The 24343-nt window shown below is 52.6% G+C and overlaps 1 protein-coding gene across 4 annotated transcripts in view; it reads right to left on the bottom strand.

Moving 5' to 3' along the window:
- ZBTB16 (zinc finger and BTB domain containing 16) overlaps nt 1-24343 on the bottom strand; it is a 122470-nt gene that overhangs the window by 14080 nt on the left and 84047 nt on the right. For all 4 annotated transcript variants that reach the window (XM_032838434.1, XM_032838430.1, XM_032838433.1 and 1 more), the window contains exon 3: nt 15502-15599. In XM_032838434.1, the coding sequence (XP_032694325.1) occupies nt 15502-15599 (98 nt within the window). The remainder of the gene's footprint in view (nt 1-15501; nt 15600-24343) is intronic.

Genomic DNA, 24343 nt, shown 5'->3' with positions numbered 1-24343 from the left:
TGCGATGGAGGAAGGAGGTGATCCAGGCCGGAGACGAGGCCGAGGCTCGAAAACTAAAGTGGGAAATGAAGAACAGGAGGGTCGTGCGTGTGTGCATGCGTGTGTGTGTGTGTGTGTGTGTGTGTGTGTGTGTGGCTAGTCTGCATATGCTCCAGAGCAGAATTCTAGGCTGTTCGGGGTTGAGAAGTGAGGGAAGAAAGCCACATGAGGCCCTTAGTGTCAGAAAGACGGAGTCCTCTGGTGACAGTGACGCGGCCTACCTCCCCACCTCCACCCCCAGGGGCCAGGGGCAGGATCTGGGAGCGTGTTTGCATGCCATCCTCTGAGGGGCATGACTGAGGGCTGACGAGCAGCAGGCCAGAGGTTCGGCAGGCCCACCCAGACGACACATTCAGCTTGGCCAGGCCTCAGTATCCCCACCAAAGGGCACTGAGAGGCCCCCTCCCGGCCCACTGAGCCCAGGACTTGTGGATGGCAGGTTCAGACTCCTGAGGGAAGTTCTCGCTGAAGGGCAGGTGTGCTGGGAGGGCAGCACATGTAAGAAAGTCCTACCATAAAGAATCGTCTGCAGAGGGTGGGGGGTGCCTGGGTGGCACTGCCGGTTAAGCATCCAACTCTTGATTTCAAGCTCAGGTCATGACCAGGCACGGAGGCTGCTTAGGATTCTCTCTCTCCCTTTGCCCCTCCCTACCCTCCTCAACCCCATGCATGCATGCTCTCACTAAAAAATAAAAATCCTCTGGGATACGAAAGACCCTGTCCACACACTCAGGAGCTGCACCAGTCCCACTTACTCAGGCCTACACCCCACCCACCCGCAGCACACAAACCCTGAGAGACAGGGAGGGAGGGAGAGAGGGAGAGAAGGTACAACTGGGGCCTTCTTGCTTGTGGTCAGGTCTTGCTCTCAACACGTAGGTCACTGATAAAGACACTGGCCATGACTCTCCCGGCTCCCTGGCCAGCTCTCCCCAGACTGCCAGAACCCACATCTGTCCCTCGTCCTCTCTGAGCATCTGACTCCCAAAAGTTCTGGTCTCCGGGCCTCTGTCTGTCGTGTTAATGAAGGCAGTGGAGGAAGACTCCAGCAACTCGAAAGTTTCAGGGTGTTTTCTCCTTACCTGGAGTACCTTGTTACTGAAAATGACTGTGGCCTTGTATAAAATTACTCCGACAAAATGCTCATTGCAGCTGCCGATGAGCTCCGGGTGCTCAATTAGCTCGTAATAGTGCGCGAGAGAGCTGCTGGGGCTTAATCCGACTGCCCCAGAAGACTTCTTATCCCAACTACCTAATGGAAAGTTTAGAACTTACTTTTTTTTTCTTTTCCCTTTCCCTGGCAAGTGAAAGAATTCCAAGCAAAATGGGACAACTGGGGCGCTTGGGTGGCTCAGTGGGTTAAGCCTCTGCCTTCAGCTCAGGTCGTGATCTCAGGGTGCTGGAATGGAGCCCCGCATCGGGCTCTCTGCTCAGCGGGGAGCCTGCTTCCCTCTCTCTCTCTCTGCCTTTCTGCCTACTTGTGATCTCTCTGTCAAATAAATTAAAAAATAAAATCTTTAAAAAAAAAATGGGACAGTTGGGGGAAGGAGGAGGGAACATGTTAACGGTGGGGGGGGGGCATGTCAGAACAGAGCATCCACCTCTCTCTCTCCCACTGGCTTCCCACCTATGGGGACAGCTCCTGTCCCTTTCAAGAAAAGCACATGGTAGGCCAGGATGCTGGGCCTCCGTGTTCCTTCACATCCCTCCAGAGCAGCCAAGTCCCTGGCCTCATCCCTACCAAAACACAGCCCTTGAGGCCATGTGTCCTCAACCTGGGCTTCCAGGAGCCCTGAGCACCCCCAGCCGATGTGGGGGGTCCTCTACTCTTGTATGAGAAATACAGAATACTCTGGATCTGTGTCCAATCTGACCCTCGCTTGTGCATTTGTGTGTGTTCTGTGCAGGCCTCAGCACGGCAGGCCCACCCAACATGCTAGCTTCTCATTTTTTTTTTAAAGATTTTATTTATTCATTTGACAGACAGAGATCACAAGTAGGCAGAGAGGCAGGTGAGAGAGAGGGGGAAGCAGGCTCCCCGAGAAGTGGAGAGCCCGATGCGGGGCTCGATCCCAGGACTCTGGGATCGTGACCCGAGCCGAAGGCAGAGGCTTTAAACCCAGGTGCCCCTAGCTTCTCATTTTTAATGCATTTTAAGGATGCTACAGTCGTAGCATCCTTCGAACTCTGCGGATTCTCAAATACAAGATGTAGACCTCCTCAGCCATCCCCCTCAACTGCTGTGGAGAGAGGAGGAGGAAGAGGGGGGGGGAGAGGAGGAAGAGGGGAAGGGAGAGGAGGAAGAAGAAGAAGAGGAGAAGGGAGAGGTGTCTGCTTGGTTGGTTCTAATTCACAGAAGCTCCGGCTTCATCTTGTCCACAAAAGCAGGCCCCTCACCTACCACAAAGCGCCATCTGGACATTCCAGCAGGAAATCAAAATCCCCTCTCTCCCGAAGCCATTCCTCATCGCCCTGGTCCTGGGGAGTCCCTTCCTCCCCTCCACTGGGGCACTTACTTTCCCCCTTGTGGGGACAGTGAGCACACCCAGCCCTGCTGACGGCTCGCATCATTTTCTCACCCAGACCCGTAGCCCCTTGCAGGAAGGGACCCTGGCGGCAGCCCCTCTGTTCTGTGGTGGTTTGCCAGTCACTGGCCCTCAGTGGGTAATCGCTAAGAGATGAATCCATTCATGACTTCCCCCCAAAAGAAAGCCACATGTAGTGACCCAGAACACTTAGAGGGGTTTTCTCTAACTGCCCAGCCTTCAGCATCTGGTTCCCATTTGGTTGATGTTTCCGTCCCCAGAGAAGGCTCCAGCATCCACAGTGTGGCCTGGGGAAGATAAGGTTGTTGAAGAGCAGAGAGAACAAGCTTCATGTCAAGTGGTTCGGTCTTCCTGGACAGAATCCAAAAGGTCAGAGAGGCCACCACCTCCCTGACTCCAGGACCATGAGCGTCTGAGAAGCTAGTGACAACCCAAGGCGTCAGAGCCCCCACCTTTCTGGGATGCAGCAGCAGCCGGCTGACCCTTTCACTGCTGACTTAGCATCCCAGAAGGCCTCCCCCAGAACCACAGCACCCAGCTGGGTAGCCGTGCAGGAGGAACCCAAGGCAGCTCTCAGGTCCTGTTCCCTCTTCTCTGCGTGGGATGGTGCTGGGAACGTGACATGACCAAGTTCTCACCTGGTTGGGAGGGCCATACACTCACTCCCGGGGGCCTCTAGCGATGCTCCCAGAACAACCCAATCTCAGCCCCGTAAGGCAATGGGAAAGAATAATGGTCACAGTGGCAGTTCAGCTCACCATGTGACTCCGGCAGAGCAGAGAGAGGCTCATAAACCACCCACCTGCTCTGACGGCCGAGGTACAAGGCCCTGAGCAGAAGCCCCAGCCACAGGATCCCCCTAAGTGCAGGGCCTCACTGAGACTCCCAGGCTCTAAGACACTGCTTATCCCACAAATAGAAAAGCAAGCACTGGAACAGGTACAGCAGTGTGGTGTGCTAGAAAAGCAAGGGGAGGGGGGCAGACAGCTCTGGCTCCAAATCCAGCTCTGCCACTTCCTAGCCGTCTGACCTTAACGCAAGTAACTTCAACTCTTGAAGCCTTCCTGTCCGTCCCTGCAAAATGGAATCAGACTCTCGATACTCCAGAGTCAGTGTAGGATATCTGAGCTCGGACACACAGAGCGCCAAGCACTGCGCCTGAAACACAGCAGGCCTTCGGGAAAGTGCCTTTCTCTCCTTCCCTTGTCCCTACCATCCATCCTGAGCCATTCACTTATTCAACAAATCTTTCCTGAGAGCCTGCGAGGTGTCTGACCAAGGGGAGGCAATAGAGCCTGCAGCCAGTAAGGCTTGCCTCCATTCTGGTCTGGTCTTCCAGACTGCTGCGTCCCAGGCCTGGAAGGAAGAGGGAGGGAGTTTCGGAGAAAATTTCCTCCCAGACGGCCATCCACGCCCTCACCCACTCCCCCCACCCCCGTTAGTTTATTCCAAAAATGAGTTACAACGACCGTGCAGCTTGCTCTGCTAGGTAGGAAGGGGGATGTGGAAATAAATCACAGGTTCTGAAGAAGCTCAGAGTCTAGCAGGCAAAAAAGGACAAGCAAATAAATAGCTATGACACAAAGAAGGTGACAGGTGCCATAAGAGGGGGTAGATAAATGGCTCCGAGCAATCAGATGAGGGGTGGCCTCTTGTCCTACCCAGACAGACACATCCTATGGCTGCGCTGGCTGACTTTGAAAAGACAAGAGAAAAAGGAGCACTCGCCGGCTGGCACCATTCCTAGCACGGGAAGCAGGCAGGAGCTATTTAAAAGGACTAGAGGCAGGTTAGAGCCTCTTCTGGCAATTTCCAAAACTTGAGCTTCCTTGAGCTGGCTGGGTAGCTGGACCGAACTAGCCCTGTCCAAATCCTACAGATCTTAAAATAATAATAATAATAATAATAACTTAGCTGTTGCCAGGATGATAAAAGAACCTCGCCATTCAAAGGAAGTGTCCGCATGGGGTAGAAGGTGAGGCTGGAGGGGGAGAGGAGGAGGGGACAGGGCCAAAAAGGGGAACGCCCCCCAAATATGGATCAGGACGACCGGCGAAGAAATTTATGCATTGTAGCTGCTTTACTACCTAATTAATTCAGTAATTTCAAAAAACAATTTTATTTATGTTCCATTTACCACATCAAAAGTAAAAAAAAAAAAAAATCCTACTGATGCTAAAATAATACCTCAAGGCATCTATTTTTAATCAGTTAAAAAAAGGGGGGGGGGGTTAAAAAAAAAAACCAGCCCTGGTTTCTATACAATCTCTCCCGGGCAGACCACCAGCCCTCAGAGAGGGAGAAAGAGAGAGAGAGAGAACACAGCCAAGCCCTCTCTGAGAGCCTTCCTGGCTGCTCAAAACCGAGCTTGTCAAAAAAAACAAATCCATAATGGCCCGAGGCTCCTCTCCAATCTATTTTCTGCTCAGCTGGTTTTAAATGAAGTTATTATGAGTCATTAAAACACCCGCAAGCCAGTGGAAGTCAGCCAATTACAATTTTAAATTTAGCCCGTTCTCTGCCCCATTCTCTTGTTTTCTTCCTCTGCCCACAGAATGCTGCTGCTGGTACTTCTTCCCTCCCTTCCTTTACCCAAAGTGGAAGAGACAGTTATGAAAATGCAGAGTAGTGCACGGCAGGCAGAATCATTCACATGAAACTCAAATTATTAAATTACAAAAATGCAAAACGGCAGCCCCCTCCAAAGTCGACCCATGTCCCTCACTGGCCCCCTGGATTCCTCAGGAACTCCAGACCCGGATCTAGAGGGCACAGGGCTCTTTTCTGAAAAATGAAAATGTTCTTCAGTGGGGTCCTGTTGAGAAACATGCCCGTCTGTCACAAGGCGTCGACGTGCTGGGCACGAGAGGGACACACGCCACCAACATTCAAGAATTCATAACAAACAATGAAGTTCAAATTCGGAGGTAACGCAGGCTTTGCAATCAAGCATGAATGTCGGTAGAAGTCACTAGATATGATGAGCTCATTTAGTTTTTAAATCTGCAAGGTAATGGTCTGTGCGGGGCCATTACAGCAGAGGAACAATTTTGAGTATTTCATGTAAACGCTTCTTCTCAATCTCTCTTTTCTCCCAAACACATGCACGCGCACGCACACATGCTCACACACTCACATACATAAATCCCCCTCATTTCTGGGAACCTGACTGCAGTTTCTCTGTACCCTCCAAGGAGTCAATGGTGTCCTTCCCAAAGAACTGTCCCATCCTACTTTCTCCATGGACCCTAAGGAACTGAAGAGTCTGGAAGCTCCAAGAAAGAGACTCCCAGACCTTTATGTCTACTTCCATCAGCCCAGGGTTCCTCCCGAGACACAACAGGCACGCGTGTACGCGTGCACACACACACACACACACACACACACGTGCGCGTGCCCCCATGTGCTCCAAAAGAGAACCAGTGCTCTGCCCCAGGCTGACACCCTTCGACTGCCCAGGGAGGCAGGAGAACCAAAGTCACAGACCCAAGCAGGTGGGGCCTCTAGGAAAAGGGTGGCTGTCCTGTCATTTCACGGCCAGTCCCTAAAGGCCGGTGTGCAGGCCAGGATGCTACCGTGTGCCTTGATCTCCCCAGTGGCGCTGTGTGCGTGGGACTTTCTGTCTGGCCCCACCTGCCAGCCTCATTGAGAAGAGAACGTGAAATCCGCAGAACGTGAAGTCCAGGCCCCCTGGGACCAGAGGCCGTTTACCCAAGGCAGGAGGATCTGTCCTGACCCCTGTGGGAATGCAAATGTGAGGCCTGTGACCATGGCTGCCACTTTGCGGGGGGTGTCCCCAGGATGGAGCCGATGTCACCCTCCTTGGCCTTGGCTTTGACTCTCCCTACTCTGCTGCTCCCACTATGGGGCCTTCCACCAGCAGCTCCTCGTGGCCGCTCGAAGCAGCCCGTCCTCCCTGAAGGAGCGCCCGCTTCAGCAGCACGTTTGTACCCCAGGCCCTCCCTGGCACCGCCAGACTGGTCCCTGGGGCGGGTCCTCACACCTCCAATCCCTCATCTTCTCCTGACAGACGGTTCCCCAACTTGTGTAAGCCCCAGGCCCCACTAAACCGAGAGCTGGCCCAGAAACACCAGCGCGCCAGCAATACTCACCGAATTCTCACCGAGAGCCCTCTGAGGGCGACGCACGACGCCAGGTCACTGGTGTGTGAGGGTGCCCAGGGGGCGCTGACCCCAGGGGCCTGGGACAGACCACCGTAAGCATGGCACCAGCAGCAATGTCCAATGTGGACCTTGCAAAACCAAACCCCGCTCTCTCAGTGGCCCCTGCCCAGCTCGACTCAAGAAAACATCCAGGGACCCGGGGGAGCAGAAGCGAAGCCAGGAAGCCCCATGCTGCTCCCTGAGAGGCCAGGGCAGAGCACACAAGGTTCCAGGTTCTGGGAGGACTCGCTTAGGAGTCCTCCCCGGGCCCTGCCTGGTGGGACATTTTGTTCCCCAGCCCAACCCCACCCAACTGCCAAGCTACGATGCTTTGAGGAGTGAGAGAGGGAGAGATAGACCAGCGACGATGCATGGAGACAAAGACAGATGAAGACCTGAGAAGGAACACAGGAAACACAGAGGAGCATCAGGACAGGGCTGGGGCCAAGACAGACGTCAGGAGAGGGACAAAGAAACGGCGTGAGAGGAGACTGGGGGACAAGTAAGAAGAGAAGAGAGGCACGCCGAAACGCAGCCTCCTGCCACCACAGACAGCCCAGAAGAGGGCGCTGAAAGGACCGCCGGGGAGCAGTGCCGCTGGAATGGCCGGACCCCACCAAGTAGCCCCCCGGCCCAGAGACTGGAGGGCCAGGGGTGAGGGCCACAGCGGAGAGCACGGACTGAATGCCCACGAAGCCCGGCGGGGGGCACATCTGGGAAGCAAAAGGTGTGGACCTTGGGGTGGACCCCACACTAACATCCTCCCCCACCTACAACCCCAGCATCTAATCACCCTCAGACCAAAGCAAGGGCCAGTGAAACAGCTCAGAGCTTAGGAAGGACGGAAGGAGCAGGGGAGAGAACAAGAGAGAGGAGGAGAACAAACAGGAGACAGACAAGGAGCCCCCGTCCACCTGTCTAGGGCCATTCCCTTCCCCCAGGGGACTATCACCGCCCAGACTGGCTGCCAACATCACAGGGTGGTGGGAGAGGGCGTGTGGCCGAGAAACCACCCTATTCTGGGGGCCATAAACATCAGAGACAGAGAAACACACACACACACACACACACACACACACACACACACACACACACACAGAGGTTATTACATAATTTCCACTTTCTTTCCTCCACCCTTAAAGTAATGTTCTATCTGACAGGCTCCTCTCTGAGGGGGGAAAAATGACAAATCCAATCCAAAATTCAACAGCCTGTGTTCTGTTCGGAGAGCACACAGTGTACTGTACAGCCCATAAAACTCCAAACAGCCTCCAGACACTGCTGCAATCGTCCTCCATCAAAACACTTTGTCTTGCATACAAAAATAAGATACAGCGCTGAACGGAATACAAAATCAGCCCATTACAGTACAGGGAGGCTGCTACTTAGCAACCAGGGGGCTCTAAAGCCTCGTGCTCTACAGGAAGCAAAATCTGTCGAGCCTGTTGGGCAAATGATAAACATTAGCGGTATTAAAAAACACAAAAGCCATGTAAATGGATAGACATAATGTGGAAGCGAATTTATAGAATAAATTGGGATGGGGGACTTGGGTGCAGGGGGAAAGGCTGGGATTCAGAGGGGTAGAGGCAACGAGCTTCCCCAACCCCTGCTAAGGCACCATATGGAGAGAGAGACATGTGGATTTGGTGGGGAGGGATATGCGAACCCCTTTTCACACAGGGGCTGTAGGTGCGGGGCGGGAGGCAGGGGAGAGGGGGGAGACGTGGTAGAACACTGTTTAATACAATGACCTGCAATGAACTTTGCCAGCTTCCTCTGTGGGGCTGGCCCGACTGGCTGTCTTCAGGGCTGGGAAGCCGGGCCACGCGCACCCAGCAGCACCGAGGCGGGCAAATGTGGGGCTTTATTACCTGCCTTGAGGGGGGAGGCACCACACCCAGGGCTATCACAGGACCTGTTACTTGATGTAAACACGACCCTCGGCCAAAAATAAATAAATAAATAAAAAGTTTAAAACAACCACCACCACCCAGACAACGAAACCAAAAGCACCCCATCTGGGTTGGAAAAATCAGTATATTTCATCAGGTAAAGGGGAAAAATACTCTGGCTGTGAATCAGCAGCAGGGTTTCGGATCCCAGCCAAAACAGGAGCTAAAAAGCAAAACCATATTCTTCTGGTCTCCATTTAGGCTCCTGAGGCAGAAAGCGAGAAGGGGCGGGGGTGGGGGGGGTGGTGAGGAAGGGGGCAGAGGGGGGAAGAAATGTATTTTTCATCAGCCAGTGTATAATTTATAAACAGCATTAAACAGTTTTTGTTTTCTTTTTCCTCTCTCCCGTGGATGGGCTTGGACAGCAGTCAAGCCTGCATTAATTTCTGCTTTGGGTACAGTGTGTTCTTGGAGGCACATCTGCAGGCGATCATAAACTCTCTGGAATGCTGGCAGAACACCCAGACCTGCCGGCAGGCCAGTGACGACACCACTCTGGGAAAACGTTCGGGAAGCGGGCCAAATCCAGGGCAGGGAGGGGGAGAGACAGAGCGAGAGCACAGTGTTCAAGAGCGAGCGGGGGAAAGTGGCTGCTTTTCCCCTCTTCCCCTCTGTCTGCACCCCAACGTCCACGCAGACCGTGGGCCCTCGAGCCGCTCCCAGCGGACCCTCCCTGTGCTCTGAACCCACCCCCCCCCCACAGTGCCTGCCTCCGCAAGGCATGTTGAGGGAGATAAGGGGCCTCGGGAAGTTTCTTCTGGGTCATCTGGTTTAGCCCGATGGCGTGGCGCAAACTTGAAGAAGAGACCGGGATATTCGCTGAGAGCAGGCAGAGAGGAGATGAACCTGCCTGGATCCCCCCCATCTTAGGCTCAGAGGTGCCAGAAGCAAGCGGCGGATCCTGAGAAGCCACCTTTAAACCCAAGATGCCTCTCCCGTCAGCTTGAGGACCACGCCTCACCGCCACAGGGAACTGACCAGCTACCATGCTTCCCTGTCTTTGGGAAGAAAGACCCTGAACCCCAAAGCTAAGTGTTCCAAAAAAGAAGAAAAAGGAACAAGTACAATCCGTAGATCTTTGATGTCTCATAATTTTTTTCCCTTCCACTGGATCAGGACAGGAGAAAGCTCAAGAGAACCAATCTGGTTTCTGGCCCCAACCCCGCCAGGCCTTTTCCTGCCAGATGGATGACCCAAGCCCCCGATGATAGGCCCTGGCCACCTTGTGCTATTGCTGGAATCAGAAAATCCATCAGCCAAACACCATATTCCTTCCCAGTGGCTCTGATAGGGGGAAGAGACTGGTGTCAGGGGAGCTTTCTCAAAAGCCATGGCTCACAAACACCCAGAGAAAGGCAGGAGGGTTGAGTACCGGGGACTGACTGCTGGCAGGACTGGACTCCCAAAGGAAGGCCACCCTTAACCGGGGCTAGAGGCGTGGGCCTATCTGCCCTCCAACCATGCCCCAAGATCGTCAGGCACACTGCTTCTCCAAGAGGGTCTGAGAAATCCTATGCTCCAGGTTAGTGTACATCAAAAAACCCATAGTCCTTTCTTTCCAGGAAAAAAAACAAAAACAAAAACAAAACAACCAAGTGTCACTCTGTCATTCAATCCTTCAGTGGTTCTCCAGTGTTGCAGGTAAACGCAGAATATTTTGGTATTCAAGGCCTCCACAATCCTGCCTCATCCTGCTGTTTCCAAAGCCTGCCCTCTAGAAGGGACACCCTCCCCCTGTGAATCCCTCCTAGAATTCTCTTCTGGTGCTTTGTGCACACAAATGTCTTTGACCATGACCTTACAATCAAGTATCTCTCCCACTGGATGGTCATAAGTTCCTTGAGGGCAGGGATGCTGTAAGCTCTCTCCAGTGCTAAGTACACAGAACCTGAGGTCCACTCAGCACTTGGTAAATGTTCACTGGCTGCAAAAATGAGTAAGACTCCCAGAAAAGGGGCAGGCCACAGAAACACAGGAACCTCTAAATAGCATGCGGTCAAGTCAAAAACAGGGGTAAGCCGTTCTGGGTTTGCTTGCTTCTAATCCAGCAGCAATGGCGCCAAACTGTGGGAGATCCTACCTAATGGGAAACCTTACACCAGCAAATCCCAGAACCAACCCGAGTCACCACCTGGGTCTGTGGTCTCTGCACAGACATCCCAGGGCAAGGAATCACCACTCAAGGGAGAACTGGGAGTGGCAAGGACACAGCAGGTCGTAGATGCTCTGGGACCAATCCCCACAAGGCACGGGGCTGCACAGGGTGGGGAGTGAGAGGTCAGGGTGATCCCGGGATGTGGAGTGGCTTGGATTCCTGCCCCGCTTGCTGCCACAGTCCTGCACCTTATGTCCTTGTTCTAGAAGGAGCAGCTCTGCAAAAGCATCCCAGGTGGTCACTCTCCTGACCTGACCTTCCTTTCCCAAACCCACCTCCGAGAAGGCAGGGTGTCGCCGGATCAATCTCATTAGTTAATGAGTTAGGTTATTGTTTGTTAATTTAAACGTATTGTTATTATCAGGTATATCTCATAAACACTTGATTAGTTAACGCATTCAAATCGAAATAAAAACTTCAATTAAACTGAACATTCACTACTACCATTTAGGGTCTTAAAAAAGAAAAAAAAAGAGAGAGAGAGGGAGAGAGAGAGGAAGAGAAAGAAAGAATTGTCTCCAAGAAGGGCCTCCTACAGGGCAAACTTCTAATTAAACAAATTGTCAATTTCAACACAATGAAAACTGATTTAGGAGTGTAAATTTAGTATTCTAGTCACTGAAAATAAAATCTCACATCGTCGGCCTCGTACAGGCTGATTTCCTCGGATAGGGAAACGCAGAGGACAGGAAGACAACGTGAGAAAGGGGCCAAGCCCAGAAGGAAGAACAAGCAAGCGCATTTCATCCTTTCCTAAATAACATCTCCGCAAAGTCAGTGTGGCCTGTTCTCAAGCAGCGAGAAGCTCTCGTCTTGCCTCCTCCTTCACCCCACCCCTACCAGATTAGAAAAAAAAAAAAAAAAATTAATCGTGTATGATGACAAACTTGGCTCAGCACTCACTGTACACACTGTACCCACAAGGTTGGCTCCCCGCCAGGCCTGGCCCCAAGCCAGAACTACAATAACAAACACAGGCCATGCTAGCCAAGAGGGGGTTGGGGGCAGCCGGCTCGCGAGCAAGGAAGTGTGAGAGGAGCACTGTTCAGCTCGGCCTAGCAGAAGAAAACAGCAGGAATGTACCTGCCCAGGGCAGCAACAACATTTAGGGGAAGCCAGGAGCACCGTGACCCGCACCCAGATCCCAGGCTCACGCCTCCAGGGCCTGCCCCTTTAAAAAAAAAAAAAATGTCTCCACGGTTCTGGGGCTAAACGGCCTGCTGTTTTAGGCTCTATAGGGCCGCTCCAACCCTTGGCGAGAGAGTCTGCAAAGTGGGTCGTCAGCACTGCACACCCTCAGGAGCCCCTCTTGCTGGAGGCTCCTAGGAGAGAGCCTTCAAAACCCAGCAGCAAGAAAATCTCCTGTCATCTAGCCGAGGTCACCTCAAAAACATCCCAGGGTTCTGTTATCGTGCAACTGGCAGAGGAGTCAGAATGTGTAGAACCCTGCTTCTGCCACTGGCCCCCCGAGAGAAGGCCTGGCGCGCCCGGCCCAGCCCTCCAACACCGACCCCCGATCCCCTCCCCCGGGGAGGCCGTCCCAGCTTCTCAGGGGGTGCGAACAGCTCAGGAAGCCGTCTAACCTCTCTAAGCCCTTGTTGCTATTTTCTTTTCAAGACATCCCAGCACAGGGTGAGAGGTATGCGGGACAGCCGAAAGCAGCCACAGAGAATAGAAGTATCAGAGTCTCAGAAGGCTGCGAGCCATCTGCAAAGGCGAATTCAAGCATGATTATGACCCTCACACACCCCCCCCCCGTCACCAAATCTCTTAATCAAGGGTGTTGGCAAGTGCAGTGCAGAGAGCCAAGTCACCCAGCACAATCAGATGTCAGTGCCGAGTAAGAGAGGTACGGAGAGGAGAGCCTGGGGAGACAGGACCCAGCTCTCAAAGCTGCTGGGGGCATTGGGCTGGGACCGTTGGACCACGCAGTGGTATCTCAGCCGGGACGGGAGTGCAGGTCCTCAGGTGGCCACTGGCTGGTGGTGCAAAGCCACTCATCTTGCCTGAACTGGGGGCTCTGGGCCCCCTGCACGTGGGTAAGCAGTGCCTCCCCTCTGTCCCTTCCACTGGCATCACCAGCATGGCCGGGACTGCGCACTCACACTCAACCAATACTGGTGGTGGGGGGAGAGGGGCTCCTGGCTGCCCCCCAGGGAACCTCTGGGAGACAGTCCACACCATTCGTACTGCAGGAGGGACCCAGCAGGAGACTAGAGCTCCCCGACATGCTCCCCCAACTGCTCTCATTCATCTGACCAGTTACCTAGCAACTCCAGCAATGGGCCAGGCAATGTGCCGCTCATAACGGGGACAGACCCTGTCCCCACTTGCTTACAGTCTATCAGAGGAGCTAGGGAGAGGGAAATTCTATATCCGGAGAGCTGATCGGGCATCAGGCCCAGGGCTAAGGGTCCAATGTGAGCCTCACAACGTCTCTGAGAGAGTTAAGAGCTCCCATCTTACAGATGAGGATACAAAAAAGCTTTCATTTCTCGCCCAAGAGCACATGGTGAAGGAGGTAGGTTTCCCAATTTCTATCCCTGACTCCAAGCAGGGGAGATAAGGCAAGTCCATAAATAACCAGAACACAAGGAGGAAAGACTGTGCTCACAGAGCTTCAGATAAAGACATACGGACACCCAGAAGAAGGCATGACGGCTCCGGGCTGAGGGTGGAGGAGGGCATTGCGTAAGGGACCTCAGACAATCTGACAAGACTAGGAAGGGTTATTCCAAGCAGAGGGAATGGGGCGAACAAAGCCACAGAGCTGGGAAAGCAAAAGCTGTGTCCGTCTACACAGAGCGCAAAGCAACAAGTAGCCGAGTCTGGCTAGAGCATTGGATTCAAGGAACGAGGAAGGAGAAAGGGTGCTCCCAGGGCCAAGTTCCGCAGTGGGCAAGGGAGCTTTAACCGCAGGCTGAAAAGTGCATTGCCCGCATGGAAGTGTCCAGCACCACACACAGACCACACAGGGGCCTGCAGCAGGGAGCACATAAACCAAGACCCGCTCTCTGCGCTTGGGGGCCGGCCAAGCTGGCTGGCAGGCGGCTCTGAAACCCCACACCGAACCCCAAACGACCTACAAAACTGAAGGGAAACAAAGAGATACAAGGTGCGTTCTATAAAAATGGAACAAAGGGAGTCCCTGAGTACCAGGCAGATGCTGGACACAGGAGGTCTGGACTCAGGACTGCAGACCAACGTGGGGGAGGTGGGCAGGAAGAGGTGCAGGGGAACAAGGTGTGGGAGTGGGTGACCTTTCAGGGAGGAGGAGTGGAACACAAAGATGTGGGGACAGACTGCACGTGCTGAGACCAGCCGCCACCTCACGGGGCACAGTGCCCGGATCTGGAGGGAGAAGGATGGAAAGCAAGTAGGGGTTAGGGGACTTTAGGAGACACCACGAATGCCAGGGAGAGAGCAGCCCACGCCGTGCAGAGCCACACAGGCTTTGCAGCAAGACCGTGGTGGCATGAAGCACACAAAACACCAAACAGCATTTGCACAACTGTCTGGGCAACGCAAGGACAAACCGCCAGCCAGGTAGAAGCTTCTGGAGTAAAGGGATGGGAACAGGCCTCAGGGTCAGACTTTTGGGAACCGGGGAAAAGGAAGGTGAAGCAGAGGCAGTCAGCATTTACTGACCACCACCTGTATGCCAGGGCATATATGCAGATGCCTGTGACACACATTCTGTCACTGGATTCTTTAGAAAATGGATACAAGCTAGCTAGGCGAGACCTGTACCTCACCAAGGCAGAAAACAGACTTTGGGGGACAGATCCACCCAAGGTCACATGGCATATACTACAGACGAGGTCTGAACACTGGCCTAGCTCCAAAGCCCATGCACGTTCCACAGATGCTGGAAGGTGAGGCGCGGGAGGCCACGTGGGACCAGGACAGCAGAGGTCCACATGTGACCATAAGGAGATGACCCTCACCTCTCCCCCAGAATGTGACTCCAAGGGAGAAAGGCAAGGGAGTCAGAAGGAAGACAGTGCTGGCCCGTAGGGAAGTCTGGAGGCCTCTACAGCTGACCCCAGGCGACCCCCGGCCTCAGAGCAGCACCATGAGACCTGGTGTACAGCCTTCCCTCCACCAAGATCACGCGGGCAGCTGGATGTCAGGTGTGTCCACTTCCCCTGCCTCACGGGGCAGAGCGACTTTGCCCAAATACAGGTGAATCTCCCCGCAGCCACACAGCCGACCCCCCCAGAAATGGATAAAACTCGCCAAAGACAGCATGCCGTAACTAGGTCTGTGTTCCAACTTTTCTCTGTCTATTCAGTCAAAGGCTCCCATATAACGTGACCCCAAGAGTCAGACTCAGGAGCCCGTGAGAACTCGGCACCACCACTGTCGTGCTGACCAAACCATCATCTGCTTTGGAAGGTCCACCGCACCTCGGATGCCCACAAAGCCCTGGGAAACCCACGAGGACACGAGGAGGGGTCGGTGCAGATGGTCACGCCATCAGGATGGGCCCTCTGCTCCGTGAACCTGGGGGGACCATCCACGGGGTGCAGTGACAATGGTCCTGGCTGGCAGCAGGGACATCCGTGCTCTGAGTGGGGGCGAAGGCGGGCCAGACGCAGTTGCCTGCGCCCGAATGGGCCGGTCAGGGCAGCATCGCCTACCTGAATGAGCCAGTAAGTGCATTCTCAGGCGCAAACTATCCAGGAACCGCTTTCCGCAGAGCTCACACCCGTACGTCTTCACGCCACTGTGCAGCTTCCTGTAGGGAAAGGAGAAGAGAGGTTGGGGCTGCTCCGGCCGGCTGGGAGGCAAGCCCACCCGCACCTGGGGGCTCGGCAGCCGCCCCTCCGGCAGGTGAGCAGGAGGGAGGGGAAGCCGGGCACGGCTGCTGCTGACGGGCACTGATGGGGACGTCCCTACACGTGCAGCCAGCCTCGCGCTCCCCTCTTCCTTGGAGGCTGCCAAGAGTCTACTCCTGGGCCTGTCTGAGAGCTAAAGAACAGGGATCTCCCTGCTACGCTGTCCACGGGCACTGAGACCAAGGGAGGAAAGCCAGCTCCGGTTCCAGGCTGAGAAGGAGGCAGCACGGGAGGGTCACCGGTGACCTGGCACTGACCACCCGTGGAGGCCAGCAGGCCTCGGCTTCCCCCGGTCCCATCAGGCCTCGTGGTGCTGCAGCCGCTCACATGTCCAGCTCCCCAGCAACACTGCCAGAACCAGGAGGCCCGCGCCCGTCCCCCTTCTGTCTCATATCCCCGGCTCCCGTGGCAGGGACTGGCACATAGTAAGTTTTGAACCACTATAGAAAGGATTTGCCGGCGTTCTGGACACCTCCAGATGTTCTGAGAGCTGCGGGGAGTCTCCAACATGCACGCCCCTCCCCGGAGGCCCAGCCTCAGTCTTCCCTGTCCTTTTGGCTAGAGGCTGAACCCCGGCACAAAGAGAGAGCGCAAGAAAAGCGGGAACATCATTCTACAAATGTCACGTGGGGCTTTCCGAGTACTGTCACACACCTTATGTCAGTTTACGACACTGCAATTCTGTGAATTGGGTTTGACCCATCGGATCACGCCAGGAAGAAAGCAGTCCTGCTCACTAGTGGCCACAAGCCCAGCCCATGGCGGTACCCTTATCCCAACCCCGACCCGGCCCTTTCCCACCCAGCGGTGGAGCCGGGTCAGGTCAGGGAAGCGGGCAGGCTAGTGGAGAGCTGGGCGCTGGGAAGAAGGCCTGTGTGTGGCAGGACGCCGAGGCTCGGAGCTGCTGGCTGCTGTGTGGGCCATCTGGCCCGGAACGCTGACTTTCCTCCCACCCACTCTCCTGTTCTCAGGCCCTTACTTGCCACTGCCGGATCCAGGATCCACCTCCACCCCCATCTCTGTGCCTTGCCCTGAGGAACGGGGCAGGCCACGGCAGCCAGAGGCAGGAGCTGATGGTGGCAGGACAGGGAGGAGAGCCCATGAGGCTCTCTTAGAGCAACAACCTCTGGCAATCAGACGGTGATAGGTCGAGACCACAGTAGAAGGCTGCAGGGCAGCTGGTAGGGACAATGACAAAACCCGGGGTGTGGAGAGGAGGTACTCTCTATGCAGGCCAACAGCGCCCAGATCTGAGCCTCGGAGCCCAGGTCACCATGAAGACACTGAGTCCCCCATGGCCACCACCTTACAAATCCCGGAATGGGAACCCAGTGGTAAGTCAGAACCACGTGAGCCCCCAGGTGAGCCTCTCAAGTGCCACAGTCCGTGGGCCACCGTGGCCTGAGGGCCGCATGCCGTGTCCACACGCCCCGTCCCTTTCACGGAACTCTTTCTCAATCACGCTGTTTTGTTTGCTCGCTTTCCCTTTACCTCCTTGCCAAAGGCAACAAGTAATTTCTCAATCACACACACACACACACACACACACACACACAAAGAGACACACACGCCTGCATCCCCGACACTGCAGTGCACCCCACCCCCATATTATCTCACTCCTGGCCACAGCTGATCCAACCCAGTTGAGAAATACTAACAGTACAGGACATTTTAACTGAACACCCTTAACTCCAAATAGATTTCACAATGCTGGATTCGGGGACATGTCCTAAGACCATTCTGGGTAATCCATGCTTTGAGACATGCACCCAGGTAACTGCGTTTGTCCTTGTGCATGTCCACATAAGCAGACAGCCTTCCTGTCACTTACCCAGGCATGGCAGATGTCTGCTCTGTGGAACAGCAAAGGCTCACCTCCCAAATGTTTCGGCAGGGGAACCTTTTGTACACGATCATGGTCGGGCATGGTGGATGGCCGTGGATGGGTTTCTACCTCATTCAAGTTCATCTTTTCTTCCCTAGTGATTTCTCAGCTTCCAGGCGAGCCCCTGTCTCAGGGGGCAGCTGACAGGAGGACTAATTAATACCCATTCAGATCTGTTTCCCCAAAGGACGCTGGAGGGACCAGCCTTCCAGTATCAGCAGCCCCCACCAGGATAAGTATCCCCAACCACACCCTTGGACTCTCCATCTCTTCTCCCTGATGGTCCCAGATCAAATCTCTTGATCCAGACCCCGATGAACACTTTCTGGATAGTCCCACTGCCTTCTCTCTGGATGTGAATGGAGTTGCCTGGCAAATGGTAACAGTGGCTTTCCTGGCCCACTGGATCGGTGTGGTGTGAAAGGTGATACACCTTGCCCCTTACTACGGGGGTAAATAGGGTACAGGGAAGAATGCCAGTCGAGCAGCCAGAAGACCCAGATCCTCAGCCTTACTTGTCATTAACTTGTCTTATGACCTTGGACAAATTATGCTGTAATAACCTTCCTGTGTTTTTTCACATATAAAGTGATGTGGATGATTTCTAAGGTTCTGGTCCCTTATGGAACTTAAATTTCATCCCTTTCCCTAGATTCCAAGGAATTCCCCTATGGGGCATGATGATTTTATGAGCCATGTTCCACTGTGTGATGTTCTGTGATGCCAAGGCAGTCAGGCTAGGAGAGCCCAAGCAAAAATAAATACCCAATCGCAGAAACCTCCTCGTTCTAAGGCCTTCAAAGCCAGATGACCTGAGAGCTTCCTCCTTTATTCACTTGTGGTCTTTCAGTCAAAGACACTTTTGGAACCCATCAGTAGCCTTTCTTTGGAACCACTCAGCTGCCACACGTTTTCCAGGCTTCAGAGACACAGATGTCCTATCTTGTCTGATTGTTGGGGTAAGGACACTGCCTTGTGCTTGACCCACTAACTCATTGCCCCACACAGGTTGCAGAGGGGAGCACGGCATCCCCGTGATCCATACACAGTACGAGGACAAAGGTCCTACCCCACTGGCAGAGAGAGGAGGGCAAGGCACACAAAGTTCAGGAGAGGAAAAGGGAGCACTTCACAAGTCTAGGAGTCGAGTAGAGCCCAGCACTGCTTTGCACCTGTCCTCTGTTACCATTCAGAACACCAAGGGATGGATATGGAAAGGTGGACGCTTCCAACTCACAGGAAAAGAAGATGGCGGAGAAGAATCTGAGTGTGTTCAAGAGACTTGGCTGCCAGAAGACTCTCTATGGCTCAGTCGGCAGAAGGACCAGGGAGGGCACCGAATCCCAGATGGCTTCCAAGCAGAAGTGCACATTTGTACGAACTCACGGTCTCTCTGTTCTATAGGCCACAGCCCTTCCCTGCTGCTCCCACGACGTTACGCCACGGATTTTTATTAAAATTCAAATTCTGTCCACCTCCGTCTTCCTGGCCCCACATGCATAATTTCCCAGTCTGGTCTTGTCATTTTGAGAGGTCTAACTGCTCATGGCCATCTGAGGTCACCAGCCCCCCCAGCAGCACAAGGAAGGAGGGCAGCTGGGGACATCTTTGCACCTTTCTGCATACGCCCTTGGTTTTCACACTCCCTTCTCTGAGAAGCAGCAACATTGTTCAACAGCGTCTTGAAAGTAACCCAGTTCCATCATGGCCCAAGAACCCCCATTCTAGACTTCCTGGAGGAGCCATCTGGTCGTCGCCATGCACTCCTGGGGAAGGGGCTCAGGTTCTTGGCCACCGCACACCCACCCCCCTCCACCCCCAGGAAGTGCTGCTATCCCAGCACAGGCTCCCCCATTGGCCCACCGACTAAACCCACAATGAATGTCACAGATTTTTAATTAAGTCCAAAAAGACATAGAAAAAATTAACCTTTAGCAGGTTTCTAGCTATTTTCTCAAGGGAACTGAATCATTATGAGAAATTAGAACAAAGCAAATCTGAACCTTTTACAAGGAACCTGAGAGAAAGACTCATTCCTTCTCACTGGTTCTCAACCACACAACCCTCGCTAGTCAAACCGAGCTAGCAAGATACTCTAAGCCGTCTCCGGGTGCTGGAAGTCTGACAGTTCATAGATTCTGTCTGCTCTGGACTAGAAACTGTATCATGGCAGAAGTCATGCTCATTTCTCCTTTTCCTCATAGGACCTCGATTTAGAAGGGATTGCTCGGGGCTGCTTAAGAAATTCCTCCAGCTAACATAGGGTCCCTCCTCTCATCTTTAATGGTATTTCAAGCCCAAGAGCTTCATGGTCTTGGGCTTGAAACCCAGGGCTGGACTCTTGCCCTGTGGGTCCTGAAATCCTCATGAGGAAGGCCAATGCCTCTTTCACAGCCACACAGCAACTGAGGTTCAACCCAACACCTCATTCTCAAGATGGACCGTCATCTCCCAGCCCAACTCGCACACAACATCAGAAGGAGTGGAGGCCAGGAGAGACCCAAGACATACTCCGTCCTCTTCACCCTCAATCTCCAGACATGGCCAGCCACAACAGGACTCCTTAAGAGCGCCTCCTGTAGCTACTCTCTTCAGGAAAAGCTCAGCCCCTCTCCATCCCGAAGAGGGCCAAGGGGAGAACGCTGGTAGAGTCGGTTCCAGGCCCCAGATCGCCAATGTTCCATTTCTTCCCAAGTTCTTTTTCCCAGAAACAAGAGGAATCAAAGCAGACCAATGGGCAAGGAAGGCTGAGAGGGAATTCAGTTCCCAAAACCCCAGGGCTACACTCTCTCTCTCTCTCTCTCTCTCTCCCTCCCTTTCCTTCTGGGGATCTGCAAGTGCCTGACCCACAAGTTTTGCTGAGCAGATCAGCACTGAGAACTAGGGTCTGTCGATGGGACAAGTGGGCAGAAGGGAACTACCCATCTTTGAAAAATAAAGAGGGGAGTCCATCCTATAAGGGTTTTTATAAGGTTAAGTTTTCCTTATCCTCAACTTAACTGACCCCATGCCCAGAACCGACACTCGGCTCTGGCCAATGAGGCCCTCACAGTCCCTGCAACTTGCCCTCTCTTTGGTCTGAGCCGTCCCACGTGCAGAAGCTACCCTAACCCTGGGAGCTTCTGCTTTCTCATCCCAAGACCATCAACTTGACCTACCCAGGGCTTCTAAAGGTTACTCAGAACAGGCAAGGATGAAATAGGACATTTTGAGGGTCAGATGTGAACCAAGGTCTGAATGACCCTCTTCTCTCAAAAGTTTGCTACCACCATGGAATCGATATTCTCCAAGATCCCCTTCTAACCATGGGAACCCAGCCAACATCTCACCTCCTCCTGCTCCTTCCTCTCTTGAGCAGGACCTGGCATGCTGCCATGTGTCCCCTGTGTGGTCATGGTGGAGACACGTCCCTTCACAGAGCTCTGCTAACCTGTTCAGTCTCGAAAACAACAAATGATTCCTAAGCCCCGTGGTCAGAGAACCTCACTCTGGCCTTGCTCACCTCTCCAAGAAGAGACAGAACCAAGAAAGGAAAGGGCTTACATATTTCAGCAGTGGACTTACTCTTTTCTCCAAGACTCTTTAAGTTCAAAACGCACCTTCCATGTCCATTTACCATTTATGCAAATGGCAAGAGGAAGGCCAAATTAGCCACTGCATTCTGGGCTCCAATTTTAAGAAGGGATGAATAAAAAGTTATCAGGCTCTCAGGGATTTATGCTCAAAAGCAACTTCCGGGGAGGTTTCAAGGTGTTCCCATACTCAGTCTAATCTTCTGTACTTTCTACACGTGCCTTTCTACAAGGAAGGGATACTCTGAACAAAGCCTGTTCTACGAGAGACCTCCACCCTGAACCAGGACATCTGGGATACTCAGGGAATGTTCCCTACGCACTAAGGGTGACATTTTCTTGTCCTGAGGAATGTCTCTTAAATGCCACCAGCAGGGACAGATTCCAGTCCGAGTGGGTCCTTAGTCACACCTGACATCATTCTCCTTATGTACTATCTTGGAGTATCAAGGCCATGATTTAAGACCAAGCCATTTGTAAGTTCTTCCAAGCTAGAAGCTCCTTGAGGACCGGCAAGAGGTCTCTATTTCTGGCTCCAAACCCTCAGCACAGTGCAGACAACCAGAGTAATCACATGAGAAGCTATCGCTCAGGAAGCAGTCGCCAACCACCCCAAGACAGAGGACTACCTGACCACTGAAATCCAGGCCTGGGACCGCCCGGCGTTGGTGAAGAGAAGCCAGGAACCCTCGGGTCGGAAAAGAAAGAACAGTTCTAATCTTGACTAGGGAGTGGGTCACTTTCATTTTCTCAAGGCATAAGGGAAATTATCCTTTTACCCACTCTTTTTTTTCCTTTTAATGTTGAGATTAGACAGTCATTGGACAAGCTGTGAATGCTTAGCTGGTATTACCACAAATTATCCTTGTAGCAATAGAGTTCATTGCTCCCTGACTAGTCAATATTAATAAACATTACCGAATGCTTTTACAACACAATTTATTTTTTAATATAGCTCTTTATGTATGCCATAAAGTAAATATACCAATAAAAGGCAAGGATTTCAAACAACAGATTAAAAAACAAAACCAAGAACTAACAGAGTGCTAGTTAACGCCTTCCATGCTGCACAATGCAGGAGACAGGATGCCCAGCACGTGCCCCTCTCCTGAGAAGCCAGGCCCGCGGAGCTCTGGAGGACTGTGGCTGTTTAGTTGCTTTGGAGCCTTTCCAAGGGAGGGGGAGAGAACAACAGGGAAGGCATGTTTCCTCAAGAATGAAGACTCAAGGGGCGCTTGGGTGGCTCAGTGGGTTGAAGCCTCTGCCTTTGGCTCAGGTCATGGTCTCGGGGTCCTGGGATCAAGGCCTGCATCGGGCTCTCTGCTCAGCAGGGAGCCTGCTTCCCCCCGCTCTCTCTCTGTCTCCCTCTCTGCCTACTTGTGATCTCTGTCAAATTAAAAAATAAATAAATAAATAAATAAATAATTTTAAAAAATAAAAAAGAATGGAGAATCAAGGTGTAACACATGGGCTGAGATCCCATTCTGGGGGCAGGACACCCAGGGTTCTCTCCAGCTCTGCTGGTAACCATCCAGTGACCTTGGTCAAACCACTCACCCTCTGGTGACTGCACTTTCCTTCCTCCTTGAACAGATGATTTCTCAGGTCCTCTCCAATCAGGTTTACGACCCTGCAAGGCTGTGGGGCTGACAGGGGCCTATATATGCTCACCAGATTGTAAGCTCCTTCCTGAAGGATCCATCCCGGTTTCAACCCCTCAGCCTCCATGACCGAGCAGAGCCCAGAACCCAGGAGGGGCTCAGTTGCATTTTTGTTGAATGAATGAACAAACACGGGAGGAAATTCAAAAAGAAAAACGTGGAGGTTACAAAACACACACACACACAAAACACTTCCACCCCTCACACATACACACACAAACATCTATCAGTCCAAGAACAGTGGTCCCTATTGTCCAAAAGAGAAGGCCTCCGTGGGGCTGTTAGAAGAAGACTGTGCACCCTGCGTTGGCCTGGGAGCAAGGCCAACCTGGAGCTGACCCAGTGGAAGGAGCTGTCCCCAGCCTTGAAAATACAGAGACAATGGCACTCCCCACGGCTATAAACACAAGTACAGTGCCCCCTGATAAGGCTGCCCGGGTGAGTGTTAAAATACCGTGTCAGAAATGACAAAGGGGCACGCTAATCTCCCCACAGCAACTGCTCTGAGAAGGGTCTTCATGGCTGCTGAGCACCAGGAGACCCCGGCTTCAGGCTGTTATGTAACAGGCCCTTTGTTTTAAAATACTAGCTCTCTTAAGTCATTTATTTGAAATATCTCTATCAACAAATTTCACCAAGAACAAAAGTTTTTCATTTGTGTGCCAGGCTATAGGATGATCTTATCACACACAATCTCATACAGTCTCTTTCAACAAGGTCTTAGCGCGCTTATCTGCAAAGTTCCTGGTAGCCAAATATGATTGAAATGTTCTATTTATGCTCACTGGATTAAGGAGATGTTGCAAAACTGCACAAAAAACCTGGCAGGTGTAAGCAAGGTATTACAGCCTGGGCAGTTAAGATCTGAGGGAAAAGAATCAATACCCACTTTTGTAGGTTTCTTTCTTCCCTTTTCTTTTTTTTTTTTTTTTAAAGAAACCAGAAAAGTTGTGCTTTTTGAAAAGGGAAGAGGAAAAATAGTAAAATGCCTTAAGATTTATAGCTTCTTAACACTTTTTCCAAACCCAAAATGGGGCACCATGATGCGTGCTTCCTGACGTCAGCCCAAGGAAAACAAAAATAAATCCAAAATATTCTCTCCAGATCCTAAAAGGCCCTATAAGGGAACTGAACTACGGTTATGGATGAGCACGGTTTTTGCTTTTTCTCTCTCACACCCATAAGAGGATTTCATTTCAACGAGCACAAATAGCCAGTTTCTGGGAAAACTGTTTTCAAAAAGCTCCAGATTCCTCCTTTATCTTCCCATGTTGCCTGGGCATGAGGAGGCAGTCTTGTCGCCTGGTAATCTGGGCTCGTTTTTACATGAGCTTCTTGCTTCAGCCATGAAGCTGAAATGCCACCTTCCCATCCCACTGCCTAGCCACGGATCCTCAGAGGCTCTAGGAAATACCTGAGGTTATCAAAGGCCTAAGAAAGTTCTTTGCAAATTAAAGCCCTCCGAAAACCTCCTTAATGGGTATTGCCTCATTCTTTCTGCTTTAGTACACTGAAAATTAAATCAC

Source organism: Lontra canadensis, unplaced genomic scaffold (genome assembly GCF_010015895.1).
Source record: "Lontra canadensis isolate GAN:19392208 unplaced genomic scaffold, GSC_riverotter_1.0 scaffold104, whole genome shotgun sequence".
NCBI lineage: Eukaryota > Metazoa > Chordata > Mammalia > Carnivora > Mustelidae > Lontra > Lontra canadensis.
This window is presented reverse-complemented; position numbering and strand designations above follow the sequence as displayed.